The sequence below is a fragment of the Rhineura floridana genome, chromosome 6, assembly GCF_030035675.1.
Source record: "Rhineura floridana isolate rRhiFlo1 chromosome 6, rRhiFlo1.hap2, whole genome shotgun sequence".
NCBI classification, from domain to species: Eukaryota; Metazoa; Chordata; class Lepidosauria; order Squamata; family Rhineuridae; genus Rhineura; species Rhineura floridana.
This window is the reverse complement of record NC_084485.1, coordinates 153,323,612-153,350,678: the sequence shown is the minus strand read 5'-3', so window position 1 is coordinate 153,350,678 and position 27,067 is coordinate 153,323,612. Positions and strand designations below refer to the sequence as shown.

Genomic DNA, 27,067 nt, shown 5'->3' with positions numbered 1-27,067 from the left:
TTATTTCTGTTTTCTCATGAACTTGTCCCACAAAGAGTCCAGTGTAAGAAATTAAGAGACCTGCTGGATCATCGAAGAGTCCATCTAGTCCAGCATTCTTTTCCAGTAAGTGGACAGACTATGCTCTGGGGAAGCTGACCAACAAGGCATGAAGGCAACAGTCCTCAACTACTGTTTATCTCCCAGAAAAAAGCTTTTCAGAAGTATGCCATCTCTAAACATAGAATCATAGAATCATAGAGTTGGAAGGGGCCTTGTAGGCCATCGAGTCCAACCCCCTGCTCACAGCAGGAAATCCACAGCTAGAGCATCTCCCGCAGATAGCTGTCCAGCCTCTGCTTGAAGACATCCAGCGAAGGGGATCCCACCACCTCCCTAGGCAGTCGGTTCCATTGCCAAACTGCCCTTACTGTCAAGAAGTTCCTTCTAATGTCCAATCTGAATCTATGCTCTGCCAACTTAAAACCATTAGACCTAGTCCTACCCTCTGGGGCAGCAGAGAACAAATCTGTACCCTCCTCTATGTGACAGCCCTTCAGGTACTTAAAGAGTGCAATCATGTCACCCCTCAGCCTTCTCTTCACCAGACTGAACATGCCAAGTTCCTTCAACCTTTCCTCATAAGACTTGTTCTCCATACCGGCTATCATCCTCGTCGCCCTCTTCTGAACCCGCTCTAACTTGTCTATATCTTTCTTAAAATGAGGCACCCAGAACTGAACGCAGTATTCCAGATGAGGCCTGACTAATGCAGAATATAGTGGGACTATTACTTCCCTCGACCTGGAAACTATAGCTCTGTTTATGCAGCCCAAAATCGCGTTTGCCTTTTTTGCCGCAGCATCACACTGCTGGGTCATGTTCAACTTGCGATCCACTACAATTCCAAGGTCCTTCGCACACGCACTACTGCTAAGCCGGGTATTTCCCATCCTGTACCCGTGCATTTTGTTTTTGTGGCCTAAATGCAGAATCCTGCATTTGTCTTTATTGAATGTCATTTTATTAATTTCAGCCCAATTTTCTAGTTTATCCAGGTCCCTTTGGATTTTATTCCTGTCTTCCATTGTGTTAGCTATCCCTCCCAGTTTCGTATCATCTGCAAACTTCATAAGACTTCCCTCCACCCCATCATCTAAGTCATTGATAAAAATGTTGAAGAGTATCAGCCCCAGGACAGAACCCTGTGGCACTCCACTCGAAACCTCCTTCCAGTCCGAAGCAGAGCCACCGACGACCACTCTTTGAGTACGGTTTTCCAACCAGTTGTGAATCCACCTGACACTATTTCCATCTAGTCCGCATTTGACCAGTTTGCTAATCAAAAGGTCGTGGGGGACTTTGTCAAACGCTTTGCTGAAATCTAGATAGATGACATCTACAGCATTTCCAACATCTACTAGGCTAGTGACCCGATCAAAAAAAGAGATGAGATTAGTTTGACAGGAGTTTTTCTTGACAAACCCATGCTGGCTCCTACTAATTACAGCATTGTCATCTAGATAGTTGCCAATGGACTCTTTTATTATCTGTTCTAATATCTTTCCTGGTATTGAAGTCAGACTGACTGGCCTGTAATTCCCCGGATCTTCTTTTTTACCCTTTTTAAAGAGCGGGATGACGTTTGCCCGTCTCCAATCCTCCGGCACCTCTCCCGTTCTCCAGGATTTCTCAAAGATGATGGCAAGAGGTTCTGAGAGTACATCAGCAAGTTCCTTCAATACTCTGGGATGCAGTTCATCAGGCCCTGGAGATTTGAACTCATTTAGGTTAACTAGGTATTCCCTGACTATCTTCTTATCAATCTTGAACTGCAATCCCGACCCCTTCCTGAGATTGCTACCAATGCAAGGTTGCACACTGTTCCCTTTTTGGGAGAAAACGGAGGCAAAATAGGCGTTGAGCAGTTCTGCTTTTTCCTCGTTATCTGTCAACATTTTGCCATCCTCATTGAGCAGCAGTCCCACCATTTCCTTGGTCTTTCTCTTGCTTTGAACATGTCTGAAAAATCCCTTTTTGTTGTTCCTCGATTCCCTCACCAGCCTCAGCTCATTCTGGGTTTTAGCTTTCCTTATGCTATTCCCGCAAGCCCGAGCCGCTCGTCGGTACTCTTCCTTGGTGATGCGTCCTTCCTTCCATTCTTTATACACGCTCTTTTTTACTTTTACCTCCTCCACCAGTCTTCCCTGTAGCCACATTGGCTTTTTCCGATGTCTTCCGTTTTTCTTTCTCTTTGGAATTGTCTGCGATTGCGCTTTTTGTAATACGTTCTTCATGAACTCCCACGCGTCTTGGGCTCCTTTTTTCTTTAGTCTATCTAGCCACGGGATCCTACCCATCCTTTCCCTGAGCTTGCTAAAATCAGCTTGGAAGTTTCTTTTAGCCATTGTGGCTGATATGCCCTTGATAGACCTCTCCTCTTTCATGAATTTGCCTAATAGCCATCACCTAATTTTAAGCCAATAGCCATCACCTTTAAATGGTGAATTCAATAAATTAATTGTCTGCTGCCTGAAGAAGTACTTCCTTTGGTCTGTCCAGAATGTAGTACCCATAAATGTAATTAAATGATATCAAATGTAATAAGGGAGACATGGATCCCTCTATCTACTTTCTCTCCACCACGAGTAATTTCACAAATCTCTTTCACAGAGGTAGCCAATGTGGGGATTTTTGGGAGTTGCTGGACTCCAACTTCCATCAGCTTCAGCCAGCATGGCCAATGGTCAGGGATGCTGGGAGCTGTAGTCCAACAACACCTGTAGGGCACCATGTTGGCCACCCCTGCTCTATCATGTCTCATATGCATTAACTGGTATTCCAACCATCTGATCATTTAGGTTGCCCTTTCCCAGCTTTATGGTATTCTTTTTAAACATTGAAAAATCAGAATTGTAAATAGCATTCCTTATGCAACACTGCCATATATGTATATAAGGGCAATAAAGGGCAAAACAAAGTCCCAATGTTGAATTTGTATTTTTCACTGCCACTGCACACTGAATCGATATTTTCATCCACATATCCACCACAACTCCAAGATCCCTTTTCCTGTGTAGTCACTGCTACTCCAGACCCTGACGCCATCAGTGTGTATGTGAAGTGTTACTTGCTTTGTTCAGCACTTTACCCCTTACTTACACTGAATCTCATTTGCCATTTTGCTGACCATTCATCCAGTGTGGAGAGACTCTTTTGGAGCTCTGCACAGTCTGCTTGAGTTTCCACCTGAATAATTCAGTGTTAATAATTTGGTGCCTGCCCTGAAGCAAAACCTCTTGCACTTGATGTTGAAGGAAGTTTCAAAAATGGTCCTTCTGAAGCATTCCCATTGCTTGGAAAAGATCCTGGGCACAGCAATCTCATAAAGGCCACTGATAGACATAGTCTTAGTTCTTGTTCCTGCTGAAGGAGTCTGGTAAGTAATTTGTCAGAACCAGTGACATGAATAGTAACCAGGATGATATGATTTCCTACAAACCTATCCAAAAAGTTCATGGCTGGGTCCTCAAGACTGTCACCCAGTTTGGTCACATAGTATTTTCTAACAAAAATGTCTGTCACTATTTGTACTGTCTTGCACCTCAAAAAGGCTAGGAAGTATGTCAATGCTCTAGGAACTACATCCAGTTCCAAAGAGGTGACGGGAAGCATCCGTTCCAGGGCTATCTATGTTCCACTGATGATGTAACCCAAGCAAAGAGCTCCCTGTCCCCATATTGATGCATCTGTCACAATCACAATGATGGTCAGCAAACCAAATAGGACTCCCTGTAGCACACTGAGTTTGACTGTTCACCAATGTAAGGCATGGAGTTCCTCAGTGAATTTATTTCATTGATATTTCTAAACATTTCTATCCCACCTTTCTGCACAAGGCCCCCAAAGTAGCTTATAAAGAAATAAAAAACAAATTAACAACAAAAACAATGAATAAACTGAAAGCAACTAAAAACAGTAGAGTCTGCAGATTAACCATTTTAAAAAGTAACAGATCCAAAGCTAAATTTCACTAAAAGGTGAACAAAGCAACATTCAGTTGGTGAAGTCAGTAATGAGGGCACCGGAAGAACATGTCTAGGGAGGACATTCTACAGCTGGGGCACCAGCTGGGGCACCATCACTAACAAGATCATTGATTGTCTTAATACATAGGCAAGTTTGTACAGGAGAAGGTGGTCCTCAAAGACCCTGATCTCAGGTTCTTATAGGTCAAAAAGCTGTGTCCGAGAACAAACTGGAAGCCAGAAGATTTTTTACAATTAGTACAATATGGTACAATAACTTGGCTGCCATGTTCTGAATCAGCTGAAGTTTCTGAATTGAGTTCACAGGAGCATGCAACTCATTGCAATAGCCTAACCTAAATGTTACTAGAGCATGGATAACAGTGACATGATCATGTTTATGCAGAAAAGGTCACTGTTGGTGGGCCAATGAGATATCAGTAGATGTTATTAGCTCAGACAGGTGTGTGTCAAGCATATAGGATGTCACATCCTCAGGCTGCAGTAACAATCTCATCTGGAAAAAAAACAATTAGAAAAAGTCTAGTACATCCTGTACTTATACTGTACTCAAAGTTGCATCCAAGTTGGAGTGGATGTGAGTGGTTTTATCCTGGGAGTTCTTAGCAAAAAAGTCACAGTAGATTGTGAAGGAAGCCAGCATGAAGCAAAGCTCTTGAAGCAGCTCCACTGCATGGCATTTGAACAGACACAACTGTGGTGGTGAAGTAAGCTTTCTTCACCACCATCACCAACACAAGTATAGGCCCAAAAATGGGCTCTAGCATGCTATTTGACAGACCCAGTCTTTGCCCACTTGTGTTCCAGACACTGTCCCTGCAGAGAACAGAACTGTGGGAAAGGGTAATTAGGAGTGATTTTGTCAACGGTTGGGTCATCTCCATATTCCAGGGATCAATAAGAACTTTGACAGGCTTCTAGCCATGCCAGTAGGAAATTCCCCTAGGACTATTTGGAAATACTGAGTTTCTTAGGCTGTGTGACAAGAACTGAAAGAGGCTCTTGGTTCAAGCCCCACAGGCTCCAATACCAACTGTGTGAAAATTTGGGGCTGAAGATGCTAGGTCCAAACCCCAAGATTTACTGCTGATGAAAGGGAAATTTGAAGTAAACATGAAGGGCCCTGCTGTAGGAATTTTGAGGGAAGTTAAAAGAGTTTTTGTAAATGTGCAGATCATTAGAATCAAAACTTATGAGAGTTCAGCTCATTCAGGACTGTTCATTACTATTCTACCCCATTCTCTCAATGCGTCCTTGCTATTGCGGGTGCCAAAAGCACTTACTTTCAGCCAAACTCTATCATCCAAAAGCATTTTCTCCCTGTCTGTATCCTGAAGAACACCATGGTTGGCACAAGGGAACCAAGCCATGTGAGGCTGATACTCCAGTGTGTCCTGTGGATAAGGCTTGCACATCTGGAAAGGAGAGGTTTTCAATTTCAGGGGAGGAGGGGAAGAAAGTGATTAGGGATGGGAGAGGAAATAAATGTTAGCCACATTAGAAACAAGGAAATCAGAAAATCACAAGTGAAGCTCACATCAGCACAAACAGTCCCTAATTTCGCCATCATATTTGTAGCCAGTTAAAAGAGGGAGGGGGAACAATTCACCCAATATTCTCCCAAGGGGTAAAATTCTCCAGCAGTTTCAATTCTCTCACTACCATTTTTGGTGGTAGCTGCCACTTCCTTCCACAGTGCCCTGGAACAATGCTATATCCAAAGCATTGTGGGGGATACAGAACGACAGATCATCCACTAGCACAGGAGCTGTGCCACCTTGTGGTGAAAGCAACAACGATAACAAAACTTTGAAGGTACAGAATAACAGTTGTTTCAAAAGAGTAACATGAAACTATCCAGGGAACTCCTGTTCAGTCCATATCCAGCTTCCCAGAACTCCCTTGGAGGGCTGTTATTTCTGATAGCTATGACTGCAGCTAACTAGAGTTCAGAGAAGCCACTTGAGCATACGAAGCTGTCTTTTACTGTCAGACTTTAGTTTATTTAGCCCAGTGCTATCAAGTCTGATGGTGGCTCTCTATGGCCTAGTCACTGAGGTGGTAAACCTGTGCCTGGGCTTTGGATTGCAAATGAGGGCTCACATTATTGAATGCTCCTCCATACAATATTAAGCGGGTCCGACCTCGGAGACGAATGGATCCTTTGGGTTTCCAAAGGGCTCTGGGGGATTTTCCGGCTGATAAGACAGGCGCTCCTGTCGAAGCCCTGGTCGACCTGTGGAACACGGAAATGACCCGGGCTGTGGACACGATCGCTCCTGCGCGCCCTATCCCATGCAGAGCTCATGCAGCCCCGTGGTATACCCCGGAGCTGAGAGTGATGAAGCAAGAGAGGAGAAGGCTTGAGCGCAGATGGAGGCGTACTCCTGACGGATGCAATTACGCCTTGGTAAGTGCCTCTACTAAACTGTATACAGAAGCGGTGAGGGCAGCGAAAAAGCGATATTTCACTGCCGCTATTAAATCATCTCTCAACCACCCAGCGGAGCTCTTTAAAATTGTCCGAGGGCTTTTACATCCTAGCCCTCAGGAAATTATAGAACCTTCAGATATCCGCTGTAACGAGTTCGCTGGGCACTTCCAAGATAAAATCTCATGCATCCGCCGGGACTTAGACTCCAGTATTAGGGCAGTTGAACCTAATGAGGTATCCGGAGCACGGTCTTGTCCTTATTTATTGGATGAGTTTCAGTTGGTACAGCTTGAGGATGTTGACAAGGTGCTTGGACTGGTGCGTGAAACCACCTCTGTACTGGATCCTTGCCCCTCTTGGCTAGTGAAAGCTGGCAGGGCTGGAACAGCCGGCTGGGCCAGGGAAGTGATAAATGCCTTCTTGAGAGATGGAGTGGTCCCTAGTTGCTTAAAAGAGGCAGTAGTGAGACCACTCCTGAAGAAACCTTCCCTGGACACAGATAATTTGAACAACTATAGACCGATAGCGAATGTTCCATTCCTGGGCAAGGTCTTAGAACGGGTGGTCGCCAGCCAGCTCCAGGTGCTCTTGGATGAAACCGATTATCTAGATCCGTTTCAATCCGGTTTTAGGCCCGGTTTTGGCACTGAAACAGCCTTGGTCGCCCTGTATGATGACCTATGTCGGGAGAGGGACAGAGGGAGTGTTACTCTGTTGATTCTCCTTGATCTCTCAGCTGCTTTTGATACCATCGACCATGGTATCCTTCTGGGGAGACTCATGGAGTTGGGAGTTGGAGGTACTGCTTGGCAGTGGTTCCGCTCCTACTTGGTGGATCATCTCCAGAGGGTAGGGCTTGGGGAACATTGTTCGACACCCTGGACTCTCCATTGTGGAGTCCCGCACGGATCGGTCCTGTCCCCTATGCTTTTTAACATCTACATGAAGCCGCTGGGTGCGGTCATCAGGAGCTTTGGAGTGCGTTGTCATCAATATGCTGATGACACGCAACTCTATTTCTCCTTTTCATCTTCTTCAGGTGAGGCTGTTAATGTGCTGAACCGTTGCCTGGCTGCGATAATGGACTGGATGAGAGCTAATAAACTGAAGCTCAATCCTGATAAGACCGAGACGCTGTTGGTGAGTGCCTTCTCTGACCAGATGGTGGATGTTCAACCTGTTCTAGATGGGGTTACACTCCCCCTGAAGGAACAGGTTCGTAGCTTGGGGGTTCTTTTTGATCCATTCCTGTCTCTCGAGGCGCAGGTGGCCTCGGTGGCACGGAATGCGTTCTACCACCTTCGGTTGGTAGCCCAGCTACGCCCCTATCTGGAAAGTGACGACCTCACTTCAGTTGTGCATGCTCTGGTAACCTCTAGATTGGATTACTGCAATGCGCTCTATGTGGGGCTGCCTTTGAAGACAGTTCGGAAACTACAGCTAGTGCAAAACGCAGCTGCTAGACTGCTGACGAGGACTAGGCGTTCTGCACATATAACACCTGTTCTGGCTCGTTTGCACTGGCTATCTATTTGTTTCCAGGCCAAATTCAAAGTGCTAGTTTTGACTTATAAAGCCTTACATGGCGCGGGACCACAATACCTAGCGGAACGCCTCTCCCAATATGAACTTACTCGTTCACTATGTTCAACATCTAAGGCCCTCCTCCGAGCTCCGACTCACAGAGAAGCTCGGAGGGTAGTAACAAGATCTAGGGCCTTTTCAGTGGTTGCCCCCGATTTATGGAACAGTCTCTCCGATGAGGTGCGCCTGGCGCCTACACTTTTATCTTTTTGGCGCCAGGTTAAAACCTTTTTATTCTCACAGGAATTTTAATTCATTTGTGTTTTTAATCTATATCAGGTTGTTTACTTGTTTAATAATGTATACTTTGCTGCTTTTGTGATTTTATTGTATTTTATCCATGTTGTGCACCGCCCTGAGAGCCCTTGGGCTGTGGGCGGTATATAAATCGAATAAAATAAATAAATAAATAATAACCTGCATAGAGAAAACTAGCCTATCAGGGAGAAGATTAGGCTAGTATCTGGCTGCTAACATCTAGTTTTCCAGGTGGCAGGATTTTTTTATGGGAGAGTATTCAAGCATGTAAGCCCTCACCTGCAGTCTAAAATGATACAGCCCAGACACAGTTTTCCCACCTCTGTAAGAACTAGGTTCCTTTCCAGCCTCGTGATCTTTCAAGAAAAAGATACTGAGATAAATGTTAAGGAGTGCCTAAGGGTAGGTCTCCCCATAGACCTTGGTATCTATGGAGAAATACTTATTGAATTGTATGTGTGAGATGATAGAATTTCTCCAGTGATTTTACCAATAAAGTTCATCCCAGTTCAGAGAAGTGTTAATGGTTGGCAGACTTGGGGGGGATTACAGAGGTTTGGGACATGTCCTTCTTCTAAAAATAACATTAAGTCTTGTATGTGAAAAAAAATCCCCTCACCCTTAAAAGAGGTTCTCCAGTCACTAGGGAAACTGGGCATGCCTTCTGGTCGTGGTGGGAGGCATAGGCCTCTGATGCCCATTGATCCACGTACTCTTTGGGGGTATAGAGACCACAATCCACAATGCTGCTGGTTTTCTCAAATGGCTCACAAATGCCATCACCATCAGAGACATAGCATAGGCTTGGTTCTCCTGCAAAGTTAAAAAATGAAAAAAGAAAGAAAGAAAAAGGCTAGGATGGTGCATCTGTGATTTAGTTTGTGACTAAGAAACATAATTGATATAGAAATACTCCTGATACTTTGCATGTAGCATAAGAACAATTCACTGAAGTATATGCATTTTCCTGCCCTCTTTCACTTCTCCCTCCAATTGGAGTTATTTCCCCCCTGGTTTCTAACACAATTATTCTCTTTCTTTCTTTGAAAGACAATTAAGAGCATGACAATTGAGATAAGACACCTTACCCAGAGTATCTTCTGGAGCTTTGACTGACCTGCTTTCCGTTTGCCTCCACGTGTTTTTTTTCCTTATTAGTTGCTTTCCTTTGAGTATTTGTGCCTGTCCATCCTCCCCATCCGCACCTCCAATTTTCTTCTATTACTCTCTATGGCAGGCGTAACCAATGTGGTGTCCTCCAGAAGTTGTGGACTACAACTTCAGTCATCCCTGACCATTGTCCATGCTGGCTGGAGCTGATGGGAATTGTAGTCCACAACATCTGGAGGACACCACGTTCGCTACCGCTGCTCTAATGGTCAGGATGAGGCCATGGGCAGCTGGACCTGGAATTTACATACTCCAGGCAAAGGGCTCCTGAGGTACATTGAAGAAGACCTGAAGTCTAGGAAGCAGAAGATACTAATATTTTGATACTGAACCAAGCAAAGCCAAAAGGCAGGGTCCTTGTATTATACCAAGCCTGGCCAATCCAGAGGTTTGATACCGCTTTTCACTGGCAGAGACTGATTTTGCCCCAGCCTCAGGTTACATATTGTTCCTGATTTCCATCCCTAACATTTTTTCCTTTCTTCCCTCTTTATTTATTTAACAAAATTTATATACCACTTGATTTTTACAAAACCTCAAAGAGATTTACATTAAAAGTATCAATAAAAGACAATTAAAAACAGATATTTATAACCTTGAAAACTAATTAAAATCAGCAAGCCTCTGGTCATTTCCATGATTAACTGTTCTAGGGCAGAGTAATTTAGGGTATTTCCCTGGCTATTCCCACAAACCTCTCCTAGGTTTCTGTGCAAAAAATGTAATGCCTTCTGGCATCTACAAGAGTCTATAAAGGAATAAACTGACACATGCGCCCTATAGTGGATTGCAAACAAAATCTCTACATGTATAATCTCTGCAGATAAGCGGCCACACGGCTCCTCAGCTTCTCACTGTTGTCGGGGTGTAGGGAGTGAAGCAAGCCGTAACAAGGCGGCGGTGGAGCCAGCCACACCCTGGATGGAGGAACCGAAACATCTCGCCACAGGAGCCCAGGGAATAGACAGTTTTTGGACCCCGTTTTCCCTGATCACATTAGCGCTTTCAATGAGTGCTAAATCCCCATCACCTGCCTGGTTTATCAGAGCTCAGAGTATCATCAGCTGCAAATACTTTCTTCCTGAGGCCCATGCAAGGAATCCAGTGTTTGAATCTTTTGCACTTGTGGCCTACTCTGGCTTCTCTACTGTGTTTATGTATATGGATATTGTTCATGTATTTTGCTTTGTAAATAAATTTGATACATTTTTATTATACCTTGTGTATTCTATTATAAACCGCTTTGAGATCTTTTAGATAGTAAGCGGTCTATAAATGGAAATATAAATATAAATAAATAAATAAACTTTAACAAGCCTTCATCCAATACTGCTCTCTAAGCACAGATTCTTCACAAGTTTTTGCATCCTTTTTTGTGACTGCTTTTTTTTTTTTTTTGCAGAAACAGGGCATCAGGTTTCAACCGTTTTATAACTGATTCCATTGGATCCTTTTAATAACAGATCCCAGTCCATCAATGTTTAAAGAGGTTACTTTAAAATAGATTGGCCTATCTCAATTTCTGATCAATTGCACCCAGCATTGTATCACAGTTGTCTCCAATGTTCTGACTCCCGCCCAAAACACGGCAGCTGATGCTCTTATTGGTAAGAAATCTTTATTAAAGCAGAGTAATGGGACACACTCAGCAGCAAGAAAGGAGTTAATCCAGGCACAGAGCTCTTACAAAGCAAAAGGTTGGCAAGGATTACCCCGGTCCAGGAGCAAGGGCCAAAGATCACGAGTCCAAGATCAGTCATCAGAAGTTCAAGGCTCCACAGAAGCAGACAAGTTGTTCCAACAAGTTCTCCTGCCCACCTGCCAAGCTTTAAAGCCAAGGCAGAGCATGCCCCTACTCACAAGACTACATGGTCCTGTGGAAGGTCTTGTTTGCAGGCTGGCGCTATGTCTAGGTGGGTGCATCTCTTCCCTTCCTCAGAGGCATCGCCTTGTCCTGCAAGACAACATCAGACCTGCCTTCCCCTCCGAATCCTATTCAACTGCCTCAGGCTGTGTCTCTGAGCCAACCCCCGAATCTGACAGTGTTCTGTCTCCCACAGCAGGGGAGGGAGCACCAGGGACTCCTGTGTCGCTATTGAAGTCTGACAGGTTCAGAGGAATGGAGGGCTGTATTCAGCCAGGCTCTGCTCCACTGTTCCAGCCTCCCCCTCCCATTCCTCCTTGTCTTCCTCTAGAGTCTGCCATCCTGGGTCTGAGCAGAGAGGTAGCAACAACGTAAAAACAGTTGACTGGTCTTCCACAGTCCAATCCATTTTCTGTATAGCTTAGAAAAATTTGGTTATATGTGTCTCAGAGGCACGTTACCAAATTCTTCCAAGCTACCCAGGAAGTGCACTGGACTGTGGAAGACCAACACAAATTTGTACGCCAGTACAACATCTCAGAGAGGAGGCATGGTCTCCCACACCCGTGGCACATTCACTATAGTTGCCAATATCCCATGGAAAGCGGGACTGGACCAAGATGAAGGAGGTGTGAAAATTGTGGGGAGAAATATCAATAATTTAAGATATGCAGATGATACCATACTACTAGCAGAACGATTTGAAATGAAGGCTGATGAAAGTTAGAGGAAAGTGCAAAAGCAGGACTACAGCTGAATGTCAAGAAGACTAAAGTAATGACAACAGAAGATTTATGTAACTTTAAAGTTGAGAATGAGGACACTGAACTTGTCAAGGATTATCAATACCTTGGCACAGTCATTAACCAAAATGGAGACAATAGTCAAGAAATCAGAAGAAGGCTAGGACTGGGTAGGGCAGCTGTGAGAGAACTAGAAAAGGTCCTCAAATGCAAAGATGTACCAGTCAGGATCATTCAGACCATGGTATTCCTGATCTCTATGTATGGATGTGAAAGTTGGACAGTGAAAAAAGCGGATAAGAGAAAAATCAGCTCGTATGAAATGTGATGTTGCAGGAGAGTTTTGTGGATTCCATGGACTGCAAAAAAGACAAATAATTGGGTGTTAGAACAAACAAAACCAGAACTATCATTAGAAGCTAAAATGATTCACTAGAAAAGACAATAATGCTGGGAAAAACAGAAGGGAGTAGAAAAAGAGGAAGACCAAAAAAGAGATGAATTGATTCCATAAAGGAAGCCACAGACTTGAACTTACAAGATCTGAACAGGGTGGTTCACGACAGATGCTGTTGGAGGTCCCTGATTCATAGGGTGGCCATAGGTCATAATCGACTTGAAGGCACATAACAACAATAGAAACATTCTTAAACCAGAAGGGTTTTTTAATTATAGAATATAATTATAGGGGGAGATCTGAATAGAATTCGTCTGCTTTTTCTGATGGTAAGACCACACTGATTCTTTGTTCAATGACTTTTATGCCCATGCAGTTATGCTCACAATCACAGCTTTAGTTGTCACAGTTATTTATCTTTATATATTGTACCTACTAAATCATGTGCAAAAAAGCACATGCTAAAATTTCATGTGCGTATAGAGGTCCCAGAATGAAAAACTTTCTAAAACACACATAAAAAACACACATTCCTTTTATATGGGAACTGTACACATCAGTGGGGGGTTTCGGGGAGAAATTACTAATAGACTGCCTCTGTACTTGTAGACATGAAACAAAAAAAAACCGAGTTAGGTTAAGCTTCAGCGACTTTGGAATGAACTGATCCAGAAATGGGCACTTGCTCTGGGAGCTCAACATGACTCAATACCAGAAAGGGCACCCTAAATAAACGGCTAAGTGTGATTGGCCATAGTTACTTTTTGGAAGGGAGACTCTAAAAACACAGAATATTTCCCCTTGTGCTGGAGCAATTTAAGTATTTTCGATTTACATTTCTCTTATCAAAGTGGTTGTGTCCCCCGGCCCCCAATGTAGGCTCAATGTAAGAATGAAATAAATAGGAGCTTTACTTTTCAGTTTGAATTTTAAAAGCACCAATCTACCAATCACCTGCTTGCTGGCTTATCAGCATCTCTTGCTGTTCTGAAATGCCACCAACCCCAAAATCCAAATGAAGGAACCCCACCCCTACGTAAAAGCCACCTGTAGCACACCCATCAGGAACCATCAAATGTTAACACCTTTTACTGGTGCCCACCATTTCATGCTTTTAGAACACTGGGGTCAGAGGTCAGATCTGCACATGCACTGCATGGTCACAGGAACCCATGTTAATTTTAAAAAATTAATTAAAAAGCAACCGTTGCATTTTTTAAACTTAAAACCCCAAAAGGCACTCCTCCCATAGAATCATAGAGTTGGAAGGGGCCTTGTAGGACATCGAGTCCAACCCCCTGCTCACAGCAGGAAATCCACAGCTAGAGCATCTCCCGCAGATAGCTGTCCAGCCTCTGCTTGAAGACATCCAGCGAAGGGGATCCCACCACCTCCCTAGGCAGTCGGTTCCATTGCCAAACTGCCCTTACTGTCAAAAAGTTCCTTCTAATGTCCAATCTGAATCTACGCTCCTGTAACTTAAAACCATTAGACCTAGTCCTACCCTCTGGAGCAGCAGAGAACAAATCTGTACCCTCCTCTATGTGACAGCCCTTCAGGTACTTAAAGAGTGCAATCATGTCACCCCTCAGCCTTCTCTTCACCAGACTGAACATGCCAAGTTCCTTCAACCTTTCCTCATAAGACTTGTTCTCCATACCGGCTATCATCCTCGTCGCCCTCTTGTGAACCCGCTCTAACTTGTCTATATCTTTCTTAAAATGAGGCGCCCAGAACTAAACGCAGTATTCCAGATGAGGCCTGACTAATGCAGAATATAGTGGGACTATTACTTCCCTCGACCTGGAAACTATAGCTCTGTTTATGCAGCCCAAAATCGCGTTTGCCTTTTTTGCCGCAGCATCACACTGCTGGGTCATGTTCAACTTGCGATCCACTACAATTCCAAGGTCCTTCTCACACGCACTACTGCTAAGTCGGGTATTTCCCATCCTGTACCCATGCATTTTGTTTTTGTGGCCTAAATGCAGAATCCTGCATTTGTCTTTATTGAATGTCATTTTATTAATTTCAGCCCAATTTTCTAGTTTATCCAGGTCCCTTTGGATTTTATTCCTGTCTTCCATTGTGTTAGCTATCCCTCCCAGTTTCGTATCATCCGCAAACTTCATAAGGCTTCCCTCCACCCCGTCATCTAAGTCATTGATAAAAATGTTGAAGAGTATCAGCCCCAGAACAGAACCCTGTGGCACTCCACTCGAAACCTCCTTCCAGTCCGAAGCAGAGCCACCGACGACCACTCTTTGAGTACGGTTTTCCAACCAGTTGTGAATCCACCTGACAGTATTTCCATCTAGTCCGCATTTGACCAGTTTGCTAATCAAAAGGTCGTGGGGGACTTTGTCAAACGCTTTGCTGAAATCTAGATAGATGACATCTACAGCATTTCCAACATCTACTAAGCTAGTGACCCAATCAAAAAAAGAGATGAGATTAGTTTGACAAGAGTTTTTCTTGACAAACCCATGCTGGCTCCTACTAATCACAGCATTGTCATCTAGATAGTTGCCAATGGACTCTTTTATTATCTGTTCTAATATCTTTCCCGGCATTGAAGTCAGACTGACCGGCCTGTAATTCCCCGGATCTTCTTTTTTACCCTTTTTAAAGAGCGGGATGACGTTTGCCCGTCTCCAATCCTCCGGCACCTCTCCCGTTCTCCAGGATTTCTCAAAGAAAGAGGTTCCGAGAGTACATCAGCAAGTTCCTTCAATACTCTGGGATGCAGTTCATCAGGCCCTGGAGATTTGAACTCATTTAGGTTAACTAGGTATTCCCTGACTATCTTCTTATCAATCTTGAACTGCAATCCCGACCCCTTACTGAGATTGCTACTGATGCAAGGTTGCACACTGTTCCCTTTTTGGGAGAAAACAGAGGCAAAATAGGCGTTGAGCAGTTCTGCCTTTTCCTTGTTATCTGTCAACATTTTGCCATCCTCATTGAGCAGCAGTCCCACCGTTTCCTTGGTCTTTCTCTTGCTTCGAACATATCTGAAAAACCCCTTTTTGTTGTTCTTCGCTTCCCTCGCCAGCCTCAGCTCATTCTGGGTTTTAGCTTTCCTTACGCTATTCCTGCAAGACCGAGCCGCTCGTCGGTACTCTTCCTTGGTGATGCGTCCTTCCTTCCATTCTTTATACATGCTCTTTTTGATGGGGCTTGGCCTGGAGAAAAAGTGCGCTGAACTTCTGGGTTGTTTTGGACCAATTATTTTACTTTTACCTCTCAATTCTCCCTGAGTTTTTTAATAACGCCATGAAAATTGGCACCCTTGTTAAGCAAGCATTTCTTGAGTCAAACAGTATAAAGTATGTAGTTTTCCATTGCCATTTGTGCTTACAGGAACAACCAGAAAGGCATGGGGGTAATTTCAATTTGACATGGTAAAACATAGTAGAATTTTCCTTTGTATGTTGTGATACTTTTTTTAAAAAGTTGAAAAGAAACTGGAGTTTGCCTTCACTTGGCATATATATAGATGCAAATGTTACTCTGAAATCACAGAATCATAGAATAGTAGAGTTGGAAGGTGTCTATAAGGCCATCAAGTCCAACGCCCTGCACAATGCAGGAATCCAAATCAAAGCATTCCTGACGGCTGTCCAGCTGCCTCTTGAATGCCTCCAGTGTCAGAGAGCCCACTACCTCCCTAGGTAATTGGTTCCATTGTCGTATGGCTCCAACAGTTAGGAAGTTTTTCCTGATGTTCAGTTAAAATCTGGCTTCCTGCAACTTGAGCCCATTATTCCGTATCCTCCACTCTGGGACGATCGAGAAGAGATCCCGGCCCTTCTCTGTATGGCAACCTTTCATGTACTTGAAGAGGGCTATCCCCTCAATCTTCTCTTCTCCAAGAGGGTAATTACGACTTGATAGGTATAACTGAAACTTGGTGGGATGACTCCCATGACTGGAATACAGCAATTAAAGGATATAACTTTTTCAAAAACAACAGAAGGAATAACGAGGGAGGTGGAGTTGTGTTACATGTTAAAAATATATCTTCCTGCACTGAAATACAGGAAGATGAGCTTGGTAGCTCCACCAAGAGTATCTGGATTAAAATTAATGGGGCAAGTAATAAAAGGAATGTGGTGCTTGGAGTCTACTACCACCCAATTAAGGAAAAGACGAGAATGTAACTTTTGAAAAGCAAATTGCCAATGTTTTGAGGAGGCCAAGTTTCAGTTATACCTATCAAGTTGTAATTACCCTCCTGTATTAAATGTTCAGGTTCGTCCTGCTTGTCTCCCATGCTTTGCGCATTAGTATACAGACATTGAAGACCATGTGATTTATGGCTTGGCTTCCTTGCTACATTTTTCTGAGGACTGTTACTGGGCACTATTGGAGCCGATCTCTCTGTTCCCGTTACTGTGCACAAGCCTTCATCAGTCATTACCATCATGTTTATGTCTCCCTCCCCCTTAGAATTCAGTTTAAAGCTCTCCTGATGAACTGCTCCATGCTGTGGCCAAACACATTCTTCCCAGTCCTTGTGAGATGCAACCTATCACTTGCCAGCAGTCCATCTTCCTGGAAGCATAGCCCATGGTCCCAGAATCAAAATCTCTCATGGCACCACCTTCATAATCATTCACACAAAGTATTTTTCTTTCCCTTTCTACTCCTCTTCTAAGTACTGGAAGGATGGATGAAAAAACTATTTGGGCCCCAAAGTCCTTGAGTTTCCTTCCCAGAGCTTCATAGTCTGATGTGATTTCTTCATAGCTCCATTTGGCAGTATCATTTCTTCCCATATGGATAAGGAGAAAGGGATACCTGCTGGTGGGCCTGATGAGTGATGGCAACCCTTCTGTCACATCTCTAATCCATCCTCCTGGTAGACAGCATACCTGGCGAGTCCACCGATCTTCTCGACATACTTGGGTTTCGATCCCACACAGTAGGGAGTGTCCCACTACTAGTACTCTTCTCTTCTTGTTGTGGGGTGTGGTTTCATTGCCCCTGCTTGACTGAGCTTCAGCCTCTTGCTCGTTGTCACACAGGGTCTCCTGTAATTCTTCCACCACAGGCTGTCCTCCAGTCTCATCCTCGAGTGGTTGAAAGCAGTTCCTATAGTTCCACTGGTGAAGGGTGTCTTCTACGTCTTCTGTTCCTAACTGTCACCCTTTCCCACAGAGCTTCCTTCACTTCATTGTTCCTCTCCAAAGCAGTCTCCTCTTCTGCTATCACATGCTGTTCTTCCACCTCCACTTTTCTTTGTTGCTGTTGTTCCAGCATTCTGTCTAAGAATTCTTCATCTTCTCTTACAGTCCTCAGTGTGGCCACCCGCTGTTCCAGGCCTCTCACTTTTTCTTCCAACAGTGCCACGAGCTTGCACTTGTTGGGCACGTACGCCATGTTGTTCTCAGGCAAGAAAACAAACATGGCACACACCTTCCAGGTCACAACCAGGGCTGTGGAGTCGGTACACCAAACCTTCAACTCCTACTCCGACTATTTTTCTACTGTCCGACTCCAACTCCACCCAAAATTGCTTCCAACTCCACAGCCCTGGATAGGGCTGTAAATGTCTTTTTAAATTGGAAGCTCTCATAGGAGCATTTTTATCGCTGCCTGAATATGCACTGATGTTGGCATCGCAGCATTTGTCTTCATCTGGGTCTTGTGTCATACACTGATACACAAAATGTTTTCCATCTTGAGTTATGGTGAAATGCTCAACTACAGCTGACTTCATGGGAAGCTTCTTTGACATTTTGAATTTATATTTTAAAAAAATTGTCAATCAAAATTTATTTTGAAGTCGGAGTCGGTACATTTCTACCGACTCCGACTCCACCCAAAATTGCTTCCGACTCCACAATTCTGACTCCGACTCCACAGCCCTGGTCACAACCACTGGAGTATCCTTCCCATTCATACTTTCTTCTACCTTTTGTTTCTTTCTAACTACTTATTTTGGAGTGGCCTGTGCTTTGTCCTGTTCTACTTCAGGGTAAACTTGAGAGTCCCACTGGTATGCAGTGTGCTGTACAAGAAGAATTAGTAATTTTTTTTTAGGGACCTCCCCCTTGACCTCCCCTGTTGAACTCCTTTGTCAAACTCCTGTTTGCTCTCCCTGTTCGCTCACTCTCTGAAAGCTGGCTTGCTTGTATCTCCTCTCCTGTGGACGAGCTGACACAGCTCCCTCTGCTCTGCTCAGTTAGGAGTCAGGAAACAGAAATCTTTATCACATATTCCTTCTATAAATAAGAAAATCCTTTGGATCTATGTGAACCTTTTCTGGTATAAATCCACATTTAAATGAGAAACAATAGCCACTTTTCCTGCTTTTGTGCAAAAAATTCCTTTCCCCATTTTCTCCATTTTTAACAATAGATTAGGTACTGGTATTCTGTGAATTAATATCAGTAACGAATGATGGTTTCACGTCTTTAAATATTTACTTATGCTTGCCCTTTCAACTGAATCGTCCAATCCTTTTATGTTTAGAGTTAAGTATTTTCAAGCAATTAATCACAGGTATTTTTGTTGTATGTATGTATATTCCTCAAGTCATCTACGTGATAGGATCTTTGACCATTTCTGAATGTCACATCTTTTATCTCCCTCTCTCCCCATGTCTCATTAAATCCCAACCAAAACAAAAACAAAAACAACACTGCTTAACCTGCAGGCAAACAAAGCCTGCTGCAAACCCAATACAAAACCACTACTGTTGGAATTCCCAAACTCAGACGAGAGTGTCTTCTTTGCTTTCAGAAAGCAGATGAGTAGCAGTATTAAAGTCTGTACAAGTTATATCTAAGAGGGCAGACATGGTAAGAACAATATAAGAAGTCAGTCAATTTGTATTTTATTACTGAATATATAGTTAGCCTTTACCCAACTATCATACTAAAACATTGCAAATGTCTATCGCAGGCCCACCATGTATTTAAAGTGACAGGTATACCTCTAAGCTGCCCAGTCCTTTGTCAGACTGCTCCTAAAGCTCAATGAACCCACTCAATGTCTTCTGATATCTGAAAAACAGGGCATTGTTTGTTGATCCAAGCTACAATAAAGGGGATCATTTCACCTCCTTCTATTCTGTCTTTAAGGCCACACACTCCACTGGTCCTTCATCTTCAATCACAGGTCTTTAGCTACTGCTGAGACTAATTTTCTCTGACATTTTAAGCCAAGTTAAACATAAGAACATAAGAAGAGCCTGCTGGATCAGGCCAGTGGCCCATCTAATCCAGCATCCTGTTCTCACAGTGACCAACCAGGTGCCTGGGGGAAGCCCGCAAGCAGGACCCGAGTGCAAGGACACTCTCCACTACTGAGGCTTCCGGCAACTGGTTTTCAGAAGCATGCTGCCTCTGACTAGGGTGGCAGAGCACAGCCATCATGGCTAGTAGCCATTGATAGCCCTGTCCTCCATGAATTTGTCTAATCTTCTTTTAAAGCCGTCCAAGCTGGTGGCCATTACTGCATCTTGTGGGAGCAAATTCCATAGTTTAACTATGCGCTGAGTAAAGAAGTACTTCCTTTTGTCTGTCCTGAATCTTCCAACATTCAGCTGCTTTGAATGTCCACGAGTTCTAGTATTATGAGAGAGGGAGAAGAACTTTTCTCTATCCACTTTCTCAATGCCATGCATAATTTTATACACTTCTATCATGTCTCCTCTGACCCGCCTTTTCTCTAAACTAAAAAGCCCCAAATGCTGCAACCTATCCTCATAAGGGAGTCGCTCCATCCCCTTGATCATTCTGGTTGCCCTCTTCTGAACCTTTTCCAACTCTATAATATCCTTTTTGAGATGAGGCGACCAGAACTGTACACAGTATTCCAAATGCGGCCGCACCATAGATTTATACAACGGTATTATGATATCGGCTGTTTTATTTTCAATACCTTTCCGAATTATCCCTAGCATGGAATTTGCCTTTTTCACAGCTGCCGCACACTGCATCGTGCAGTCCATTACAACCCCAAGTCTCTCTCCTGGTCGGTCACCGCCAGTTCAGACCCCATGTGAAATGAAGATTTTTTGTTCCAATATGCATAATTTTACACTTGTTTATATTGAATTGCATTTGCCATTTTTCCACCCATTCACTCAGTTTTGAGAGGTCTTTTTGGAGCTCTTCGCAATCCCTTTTTGTTTTAACAACCCTGAACAATTTAGTATCGTCAGCAAACTTGGCCACTTCACTGCTCACTCCTAATTCTAGGTCATTAATCATTGCATTGCATTAATCCATTGCATTGTTAGCAAATTACTATATTGGGCTAGCCTTTACACAAAATCATCCAAACATTCCTCACTGGGCTGTAGCATTAATCAAATCCTATCTAAGGTGCAGCAGTAGATCTTTATTAATTCTGAAGCCCCTGCCATTTGGGGGGAGGTGTCTTTAAATTCTTCACCAGGCTGTTAGGTTCTGCTCTTACCCAAGATTGCTGTCTCACTGTATCACCTATTCTCTACCTGTTTTCAGATTTGCTTTAGTCATGATTAAGGTACTATTTATGGTATCGTAATGGATGACAGCCAAGCCACACTTCTTATTGTTGTTGCTGTTAGCCTAACATTTTACATGCACTGTACATATGTAAGACAGCTTCTGCCCTCTGGGTCACAGTCTAATAGAAATTATACAAAAGGGAAAATGAATGGAGAGGGAAGAGGAAAGCAAGCATTATAGCAGCTGCTCCTTCACTAGCTGATGGATGGGGCCAGATTGGTCTCCCACTTGTCAGATGTCCTTTCTAAGAGGCTGAAGATGCAGCTTTCCAGTAGCCCTTGGTTCCCTGGCCAATAGTAAAATCTGCCTTCCTTGGTTCCCCAGTCCTATAGATATAGATCCAGCCTCAATCACACTGATTCAGAGGTACAATATGTATAGATGAATGAATTAAGAGGGCCCTGAGGTAATCCCTGGGCCAAAATGAGCCCTGTCCAACAGTTACAAACTTCTCTGCTTGCCACAATATTATTTCTTGCCAAACAAATCTCCAAACCTCTGTCAAACCTCAAATACTGGATTCAGAAAAGTGCATACAAATAAGGCAAGGCTATAGCCCGCATCCGCAAATTGAGCAAAATGACCAACAATCATTAAAAAACAAAACAAAATAGTGGACTAGCCTTTCTAGACTCACCAACACAGTGGAATCCTTTTTCTTTTTTACAGGTTCGAGAGCAACCATCTCCATCTGTCAGATCTCCATCATCACATTCTTCTGCAAGACTTCTAAGAAAATAATGCTTAGCATTTATAAAACATTTTAGAGTGTCCAAAGAGCTTCACATATGTTAATATTTTCTAACAGCTTCTCCATTATGATGAGTTCCCACATGTTATGTGGCCATTGTAAGATGGAATTTTATCAGCTTGCTTTTTATTTTTACTATCATGGGAAGGAATGACAATTTTTATGATGCAGCTTTTTAACGTCTGTTTGTTTAATTGTTGAATGGAAATGGATTGCCTTCAAGTCGATCCCGACTTATGGCTACCCTATGAATAGGGATTTCATGGTAAGCGGTATTCAGAGGGGGTTTACCATTGCCTCCCTCTGAGGCTAGTCCTCCCTGGCTGGCTAGGGCCTGCTCAGCTGGCCACAGCTGCACAAGCCAGCCCCTTCCTTGTCCGCAACTGCCAACTGAGGGGCAACTGGGCTCCTTGGGACTATGCAGCTTGCCCACGGCTGCACAGGGGGCAGGGCACGTCACCCCTGAGCCACTCACTCACGGCTATTTTTGAAAATGAATTTCTTAAAAAAACCAACCTCAAAAATATTGCTTTTAAGATCAATAATTTTATTGCTATTTCCTTTCATTTATTGCTATTTCCTTTTTTGCAATGGAAAAAAACTGGATCAGTAAAAGTAGCAGCTAGAGGACAAAGAATGAACTCGAATCAATACCAGCCTTTTAGATTGACAGAATGCTTTTGAAGCGGCACGGTATCCCATCCCTAGTTCTGACTTGAGAAACTTCAGCATCTTGTTTGGCTTCTTCTGTTTCTTTAACTCTTGGGGCATTTCTATTTTCCCTACTCCACTTGCTAGGGTTCTGGATGTGATTTATTTTTTTTTACCCTTCAGTCTCTTCGTCTTTCAGATTCAGGTCCTTTCTCAATTATGTCATTATCAACATTAATATTTCTAAAATATGTTATTTTCTCTCTAAATATTATGCTAAAACTCTTGTTTATCTCTTAATTTTATCTGATTTTCTTCTTTTATTCTAAAATTAGTGTATTTTTCATTCTGCAACTCGCCTTTTTTGCAAATACATATGGCCACATTTCTCCTCATGCATTCTCTTTGAACTGTCTAGCTTTTCCCTATTGTGTTCATTTTAAAATTTTACTTCATACTTTTAAATGCTTGCACTGGGTCATTCCTGTTTATCTCTCTTCCTTCTAGCTTTGCATTCTCTCTCTCTCTCTCTCTGACATTCTAAATCAGACCTTCAGGTGGGACAGGGACGGAGGGTACATAGCAGATAAATCGTAACTTTTTATCTTCAGCATATTAGACGGGGGCTGAAAGCTCTGCACCGACTACCAGTATATTACTGAGCTAAGTTTAAGGTATTACCATTAGTGTATAAAGCACTATATTAGCATACAAAGGACCATGTTACCTGAAGGACAACCTTGTCTTTTATACACCAGCCAGATCACTGGAATCATCTGGAGAAGCCCTCCAGACTATCTCACAGCTATGCCATAGTTTAGTTTCTATGAAAATCAAGGCTTTTAAGCATATTGGCATCAGTACACCAGAATACTGTTCCTATTGGAATCAGTCAGATACCCACAATTCTGATATTTCATCACCATCTGAAAAAGGTTTTCTTTCACCAAGCTTTTTTAGATAATTAATTTGATTCAATATTGGCCATTGTTCTGTATTTATATTTTATAATATTATGACGTTTTAATGATTTTACTGTACACCACTGCCATATTTTTATGAGTCGACAGTTTATAATAATTATAAATAAATAAATGTTAATACATTAATGGAGAAATACATACTAAAAACCAAAAATATATGCTCTAACATGTTTGAAGTGATTCAGTATTATTTAATAAAATGAAATAATTTATTAAATAATTGCAATATTGAAACTGTATGATTTGAATTCAATTAAATGGAAGTGTACAAATGATTTGTCAGTCATTCCAGTGCCTTTTCATGCCTTGGCCAGAAAACTGAAGGCAGGAGAGGTTTACTTCAAATTAAGAACGGAGCACAGTAATGCCAGCACACGTTTCCTTTTATTTCTCTGAGGGAAAAAGGTTGAAACTTGCTGCTTCTATTTTTTTAATCAAAGCTGAAAATTCAGTGGGGAAAGCCAACATACTGTACCTCTAAAGTGGCAACAGCATTTGCAACCCCACCATCCCTAGTTCCAACATTTTAGTCATGAATTTTCCACAAAGACAGAATCTTGCATCCATTCTATCTCCAAAAGGGACCCTAGAGCTGGGATCGGCTAAGTAGATTAAGAGGGTATAGTTCTGTTTGAAGGTTGTTCTATGATTTTTGGGAAACTTTAAACCTAGCCTACAGCCTATGTGAGAATCCAGCGCTGGAACTATTCAGACCTGGATAATTCTATCCTGTCTTGGCCATAAAAGCTCAAACTTTATTATTTTTTTATTTCAAAAAACAGAAAGCAGTGAAAACTACTTTCATGAGACATGATCTAGAGATGAGATGGGGGGAGTAGGTGTGCCCTCTGTGAAAGATATTGAGTATGTCTGACTGTTCCCAATTCTTTCAGAGGCCTACTGGGATAACTGGTTCAGGTAGGTTTTGTTGGTGGGCTCTTGTTGGGTCCATATCAGGTGTTTAGGAGGAGTCTTAGTCTGGAGGAAGGATGGATGATGCCACCCCAATTTCAGTGATCATGAGTAGAGGAAGGTATAGCAATGGGGAGGTGGTGAACTAACATAGAAGACGAGGGCAAGGCTATCTATGCCTTGTTTCTCACTCCCACTTCTCTCATGGATGGGTTCCTCATTGCTCATCTGGTGTGCCTACTGGCCTGTGTGTGTTGTTGTTTAACATCAGATCGGTACACAATAAGACCACACTCATCCATGATTTCACCGTAGATGAAGGTGACAATTTGATGTGCATTACCGAGAACTGGGGGGATAAGCAGAGGGGAGTTGATCTGACCCAGCTTTGCCCACCTGGATACTTGGACCAACACCAGCACAGGTTGGAGGGAAGGAAGGGGAGAGGGGTGCTGTGGTCTACAGAACTTCCATCTCTGTCACCAGGAAACCACTCTGTCTTGGAACTGGCTGTGAGGGCCTGCACCTGGTGTCGGGCCAAGGAGACAGTAAACTAAGGTTGCTGCTGGTGTACCATTCACCTTGCTGCCCGGCAGCTTCTCTGACCAAACAGGCAGAGGCCATCTCGGCTGTGGTACTGGAGGAGCGGGGTGATTTCAATGTCCATGCTGAGGCTGCCTCTACTGTTCCAGCTTGGGACTTCATGGCCTCCATGACAACCATGGGGCTGTCTGAAGTTGTCACTGGCCCGACACATAGGGCAGGGCACACCCTCAACTTGATTTTTGCTCCAGATGGAGGAAGGGGTGGTCTGGAGATAGGGGGGGATGGATGTCATGGCCAAACTACTTCCTGGTGAAGTTTAGACTTATGGCTCTGATGCTTCTCTACAGGAGTGGTGGACAGACTAAGATGGTCCGCCCCCAGAGGCTAATGGGATCCACAGGATTTCTGAATGCCCTGGGGGAGTTCCCAGCAGACACAGCAGGTAACCCTGTTGAAGCCCTTGTCATGCTGTGGAACAGCGAGGCGCATTGGGCTCTTGACAAGGTTGCCCCTGAATGCATTGTGGAGCCCAGTTTGCACCTTGGTGCATCAGTGAGCTAAGGGCAATGAAACAGGCGGGACAAAGGCTAGAGCGCAAGTGGCGAAAGACATGCTGTGAAGCTGATCGGGCACAAGTAAAACATAACCATGCCTACTGTGCGATGGTGAGGGCCGTGAAAAAGGCCCACTTCTCTGTCACCATCGCATCCTCAAGTAGCCGTCCAGTGGAGCTTTTCCATATTGTCAGAGGTCTGTTGACATCAACTCCAAGAAATGGAGTTTTAGACCCATTGGAGGCCCACTGTGAATTGTTTGCAAGGCACTTGGAGGGTAAAATTGTTTACCTCCATAGCAATCTTGATGCCCCATCCACATCTACTTTAGTCCCCAGTGAGGTGTCCAGTACAACATCTGCTGCAACTTCTTGGGAACGGTTTCAGTTGATGTGGCCTGATGATGTGGACAAGGTGCTTGTGACAATGCGCCAGCAATGTGTCCTCTTGATCCTTCCCCTTCTTGGCTTATTAAAACTTGCAGAGGGGGGTTGACCGAGTGGATCCAGGGTTTGGTCAACACGTTGTTGCAGGAGGGAGTGGTTCCAGCTACCCTGAAAGAGGTGGTGATCCAACCACTCCTGAAAAAGCCTACCCTGCACCCACTGGTTTGTGACAACTACCAACCGCAAATACCCCCTTCTTAGGAAAGGTGATTGAGAGGGTTGTGGTGCAGCAATTGCAAGTACTCTTGGATGAAACAGATTATCTTGACCCATTCCAGTCTGGGTTCAGGCCTGGTTATGGGACTGAATAGGCCTTGGTCGCCCTGATGGATGACCTTCATCAGGAGGACAGGGGGAGTGCGACCCTGTTATTCTTCGTTGATCTCTCAGCGGCTTTTGATAACATTGACCATGGTATCCTTCTGGGCCAACTTGGTGAGATGGGTATTGGAGGCACTGTTTTCCAGGGTTGTTTTTAGAGAATAACATCGGGTGATTGTCTTTTGGCCCCCTGGCAGTTGTACTATGAGGTGCCAAAGGCTACCATCTTGTCCCCCATGCTGTTTAACATCTATATGAAGCACTTGGGAGCGGTCATCAGGAGATTTGGGGCAAGGTGCCAGCAGTACGCTGATGATACCAAGAGCTATTTCTCTGTAACATCTGAATCGGGAGAGGCCATGCAAGCCCTGGACTGGTGTCTGGCTCAGTGGTGAGCTGGATGAGGGCCAATATATTGAGTCTGAAGCCTACCAAGATGGAGACACTGTGGGTTGGTGGTTCCCGAGTTCAGATAATTGGTCAGTTGCCTGCTTTGGATGGGATTGTACTCCCTCTGAAAGGGCAGGATGCTAGTCTGGGGGTGCTCCTGGATCTATGTTTGTTGCTAAAGGCCCAGGTGACCTCAGTGGCTAGGAGTGCCTTTTACCAGCTTCAGCTGGTAAGACAGCTGCGGCCGTTTCTGGACCAGGATAGCCTGACCATTATTGTTCATGCACTGGTAACTCCAGGCTGGATTACTTTTATGTGTTGTATGTGGGGCTGCCCTTGAGGTTGGTCCCGAAGCTGCAGCTGGTGCAAAATGCAGCAGCAAGACTGCTCACTGGGGTAGGGTATCACCAACATGTCACCCCGCTGCTGAAAGAATTGCACTGGCTACCTATTTTCTACCAGGCTAAGTTCAAGGTTCTAGTTTTGGTGTACAAAGCCCTACACAGTGTCATGCCCCCCTCAGAGGAC

The 27,067-nt window shown here is 43.8% G+C and overlaps 1 protein-coding gene across 2 annotated transcripts in view; it reads right to left on the bottom strand.

The window, feature by feature from the left end:
* Positions 1 to 27,067, bottom strand: part of PAPPA2 (pappalysin 2) — a 219,636-nt gene that overhangs the window by 101,983 nt on the left and 90,586 nt on the right. The window contains exons 9-11 of one of the 2 annotated variants that reach the window (XM_061634177.1): positions 21,623 to 21,714; positions 8,924 to 9,117; positions 5,312 to 5,443 (exon numbers count right to left, since the gene is read on the bottom strand). In XM_061634177.1, coding sequence (XP_061490161.1) covers positions 5,312 to 5,443; positions 8,924 to 9,117; positions 21,623 to 21,714 — 418 coding nt within the window. The remainder of the gene's footprint in view (positions 1 to 5,311; positions 5,444 to 8,923; positions 9,118 to 21,622; positions 21,715 to 27,067) is intronic. The other variant, XM_061634178.1, reaches the window with a different exon arrangement.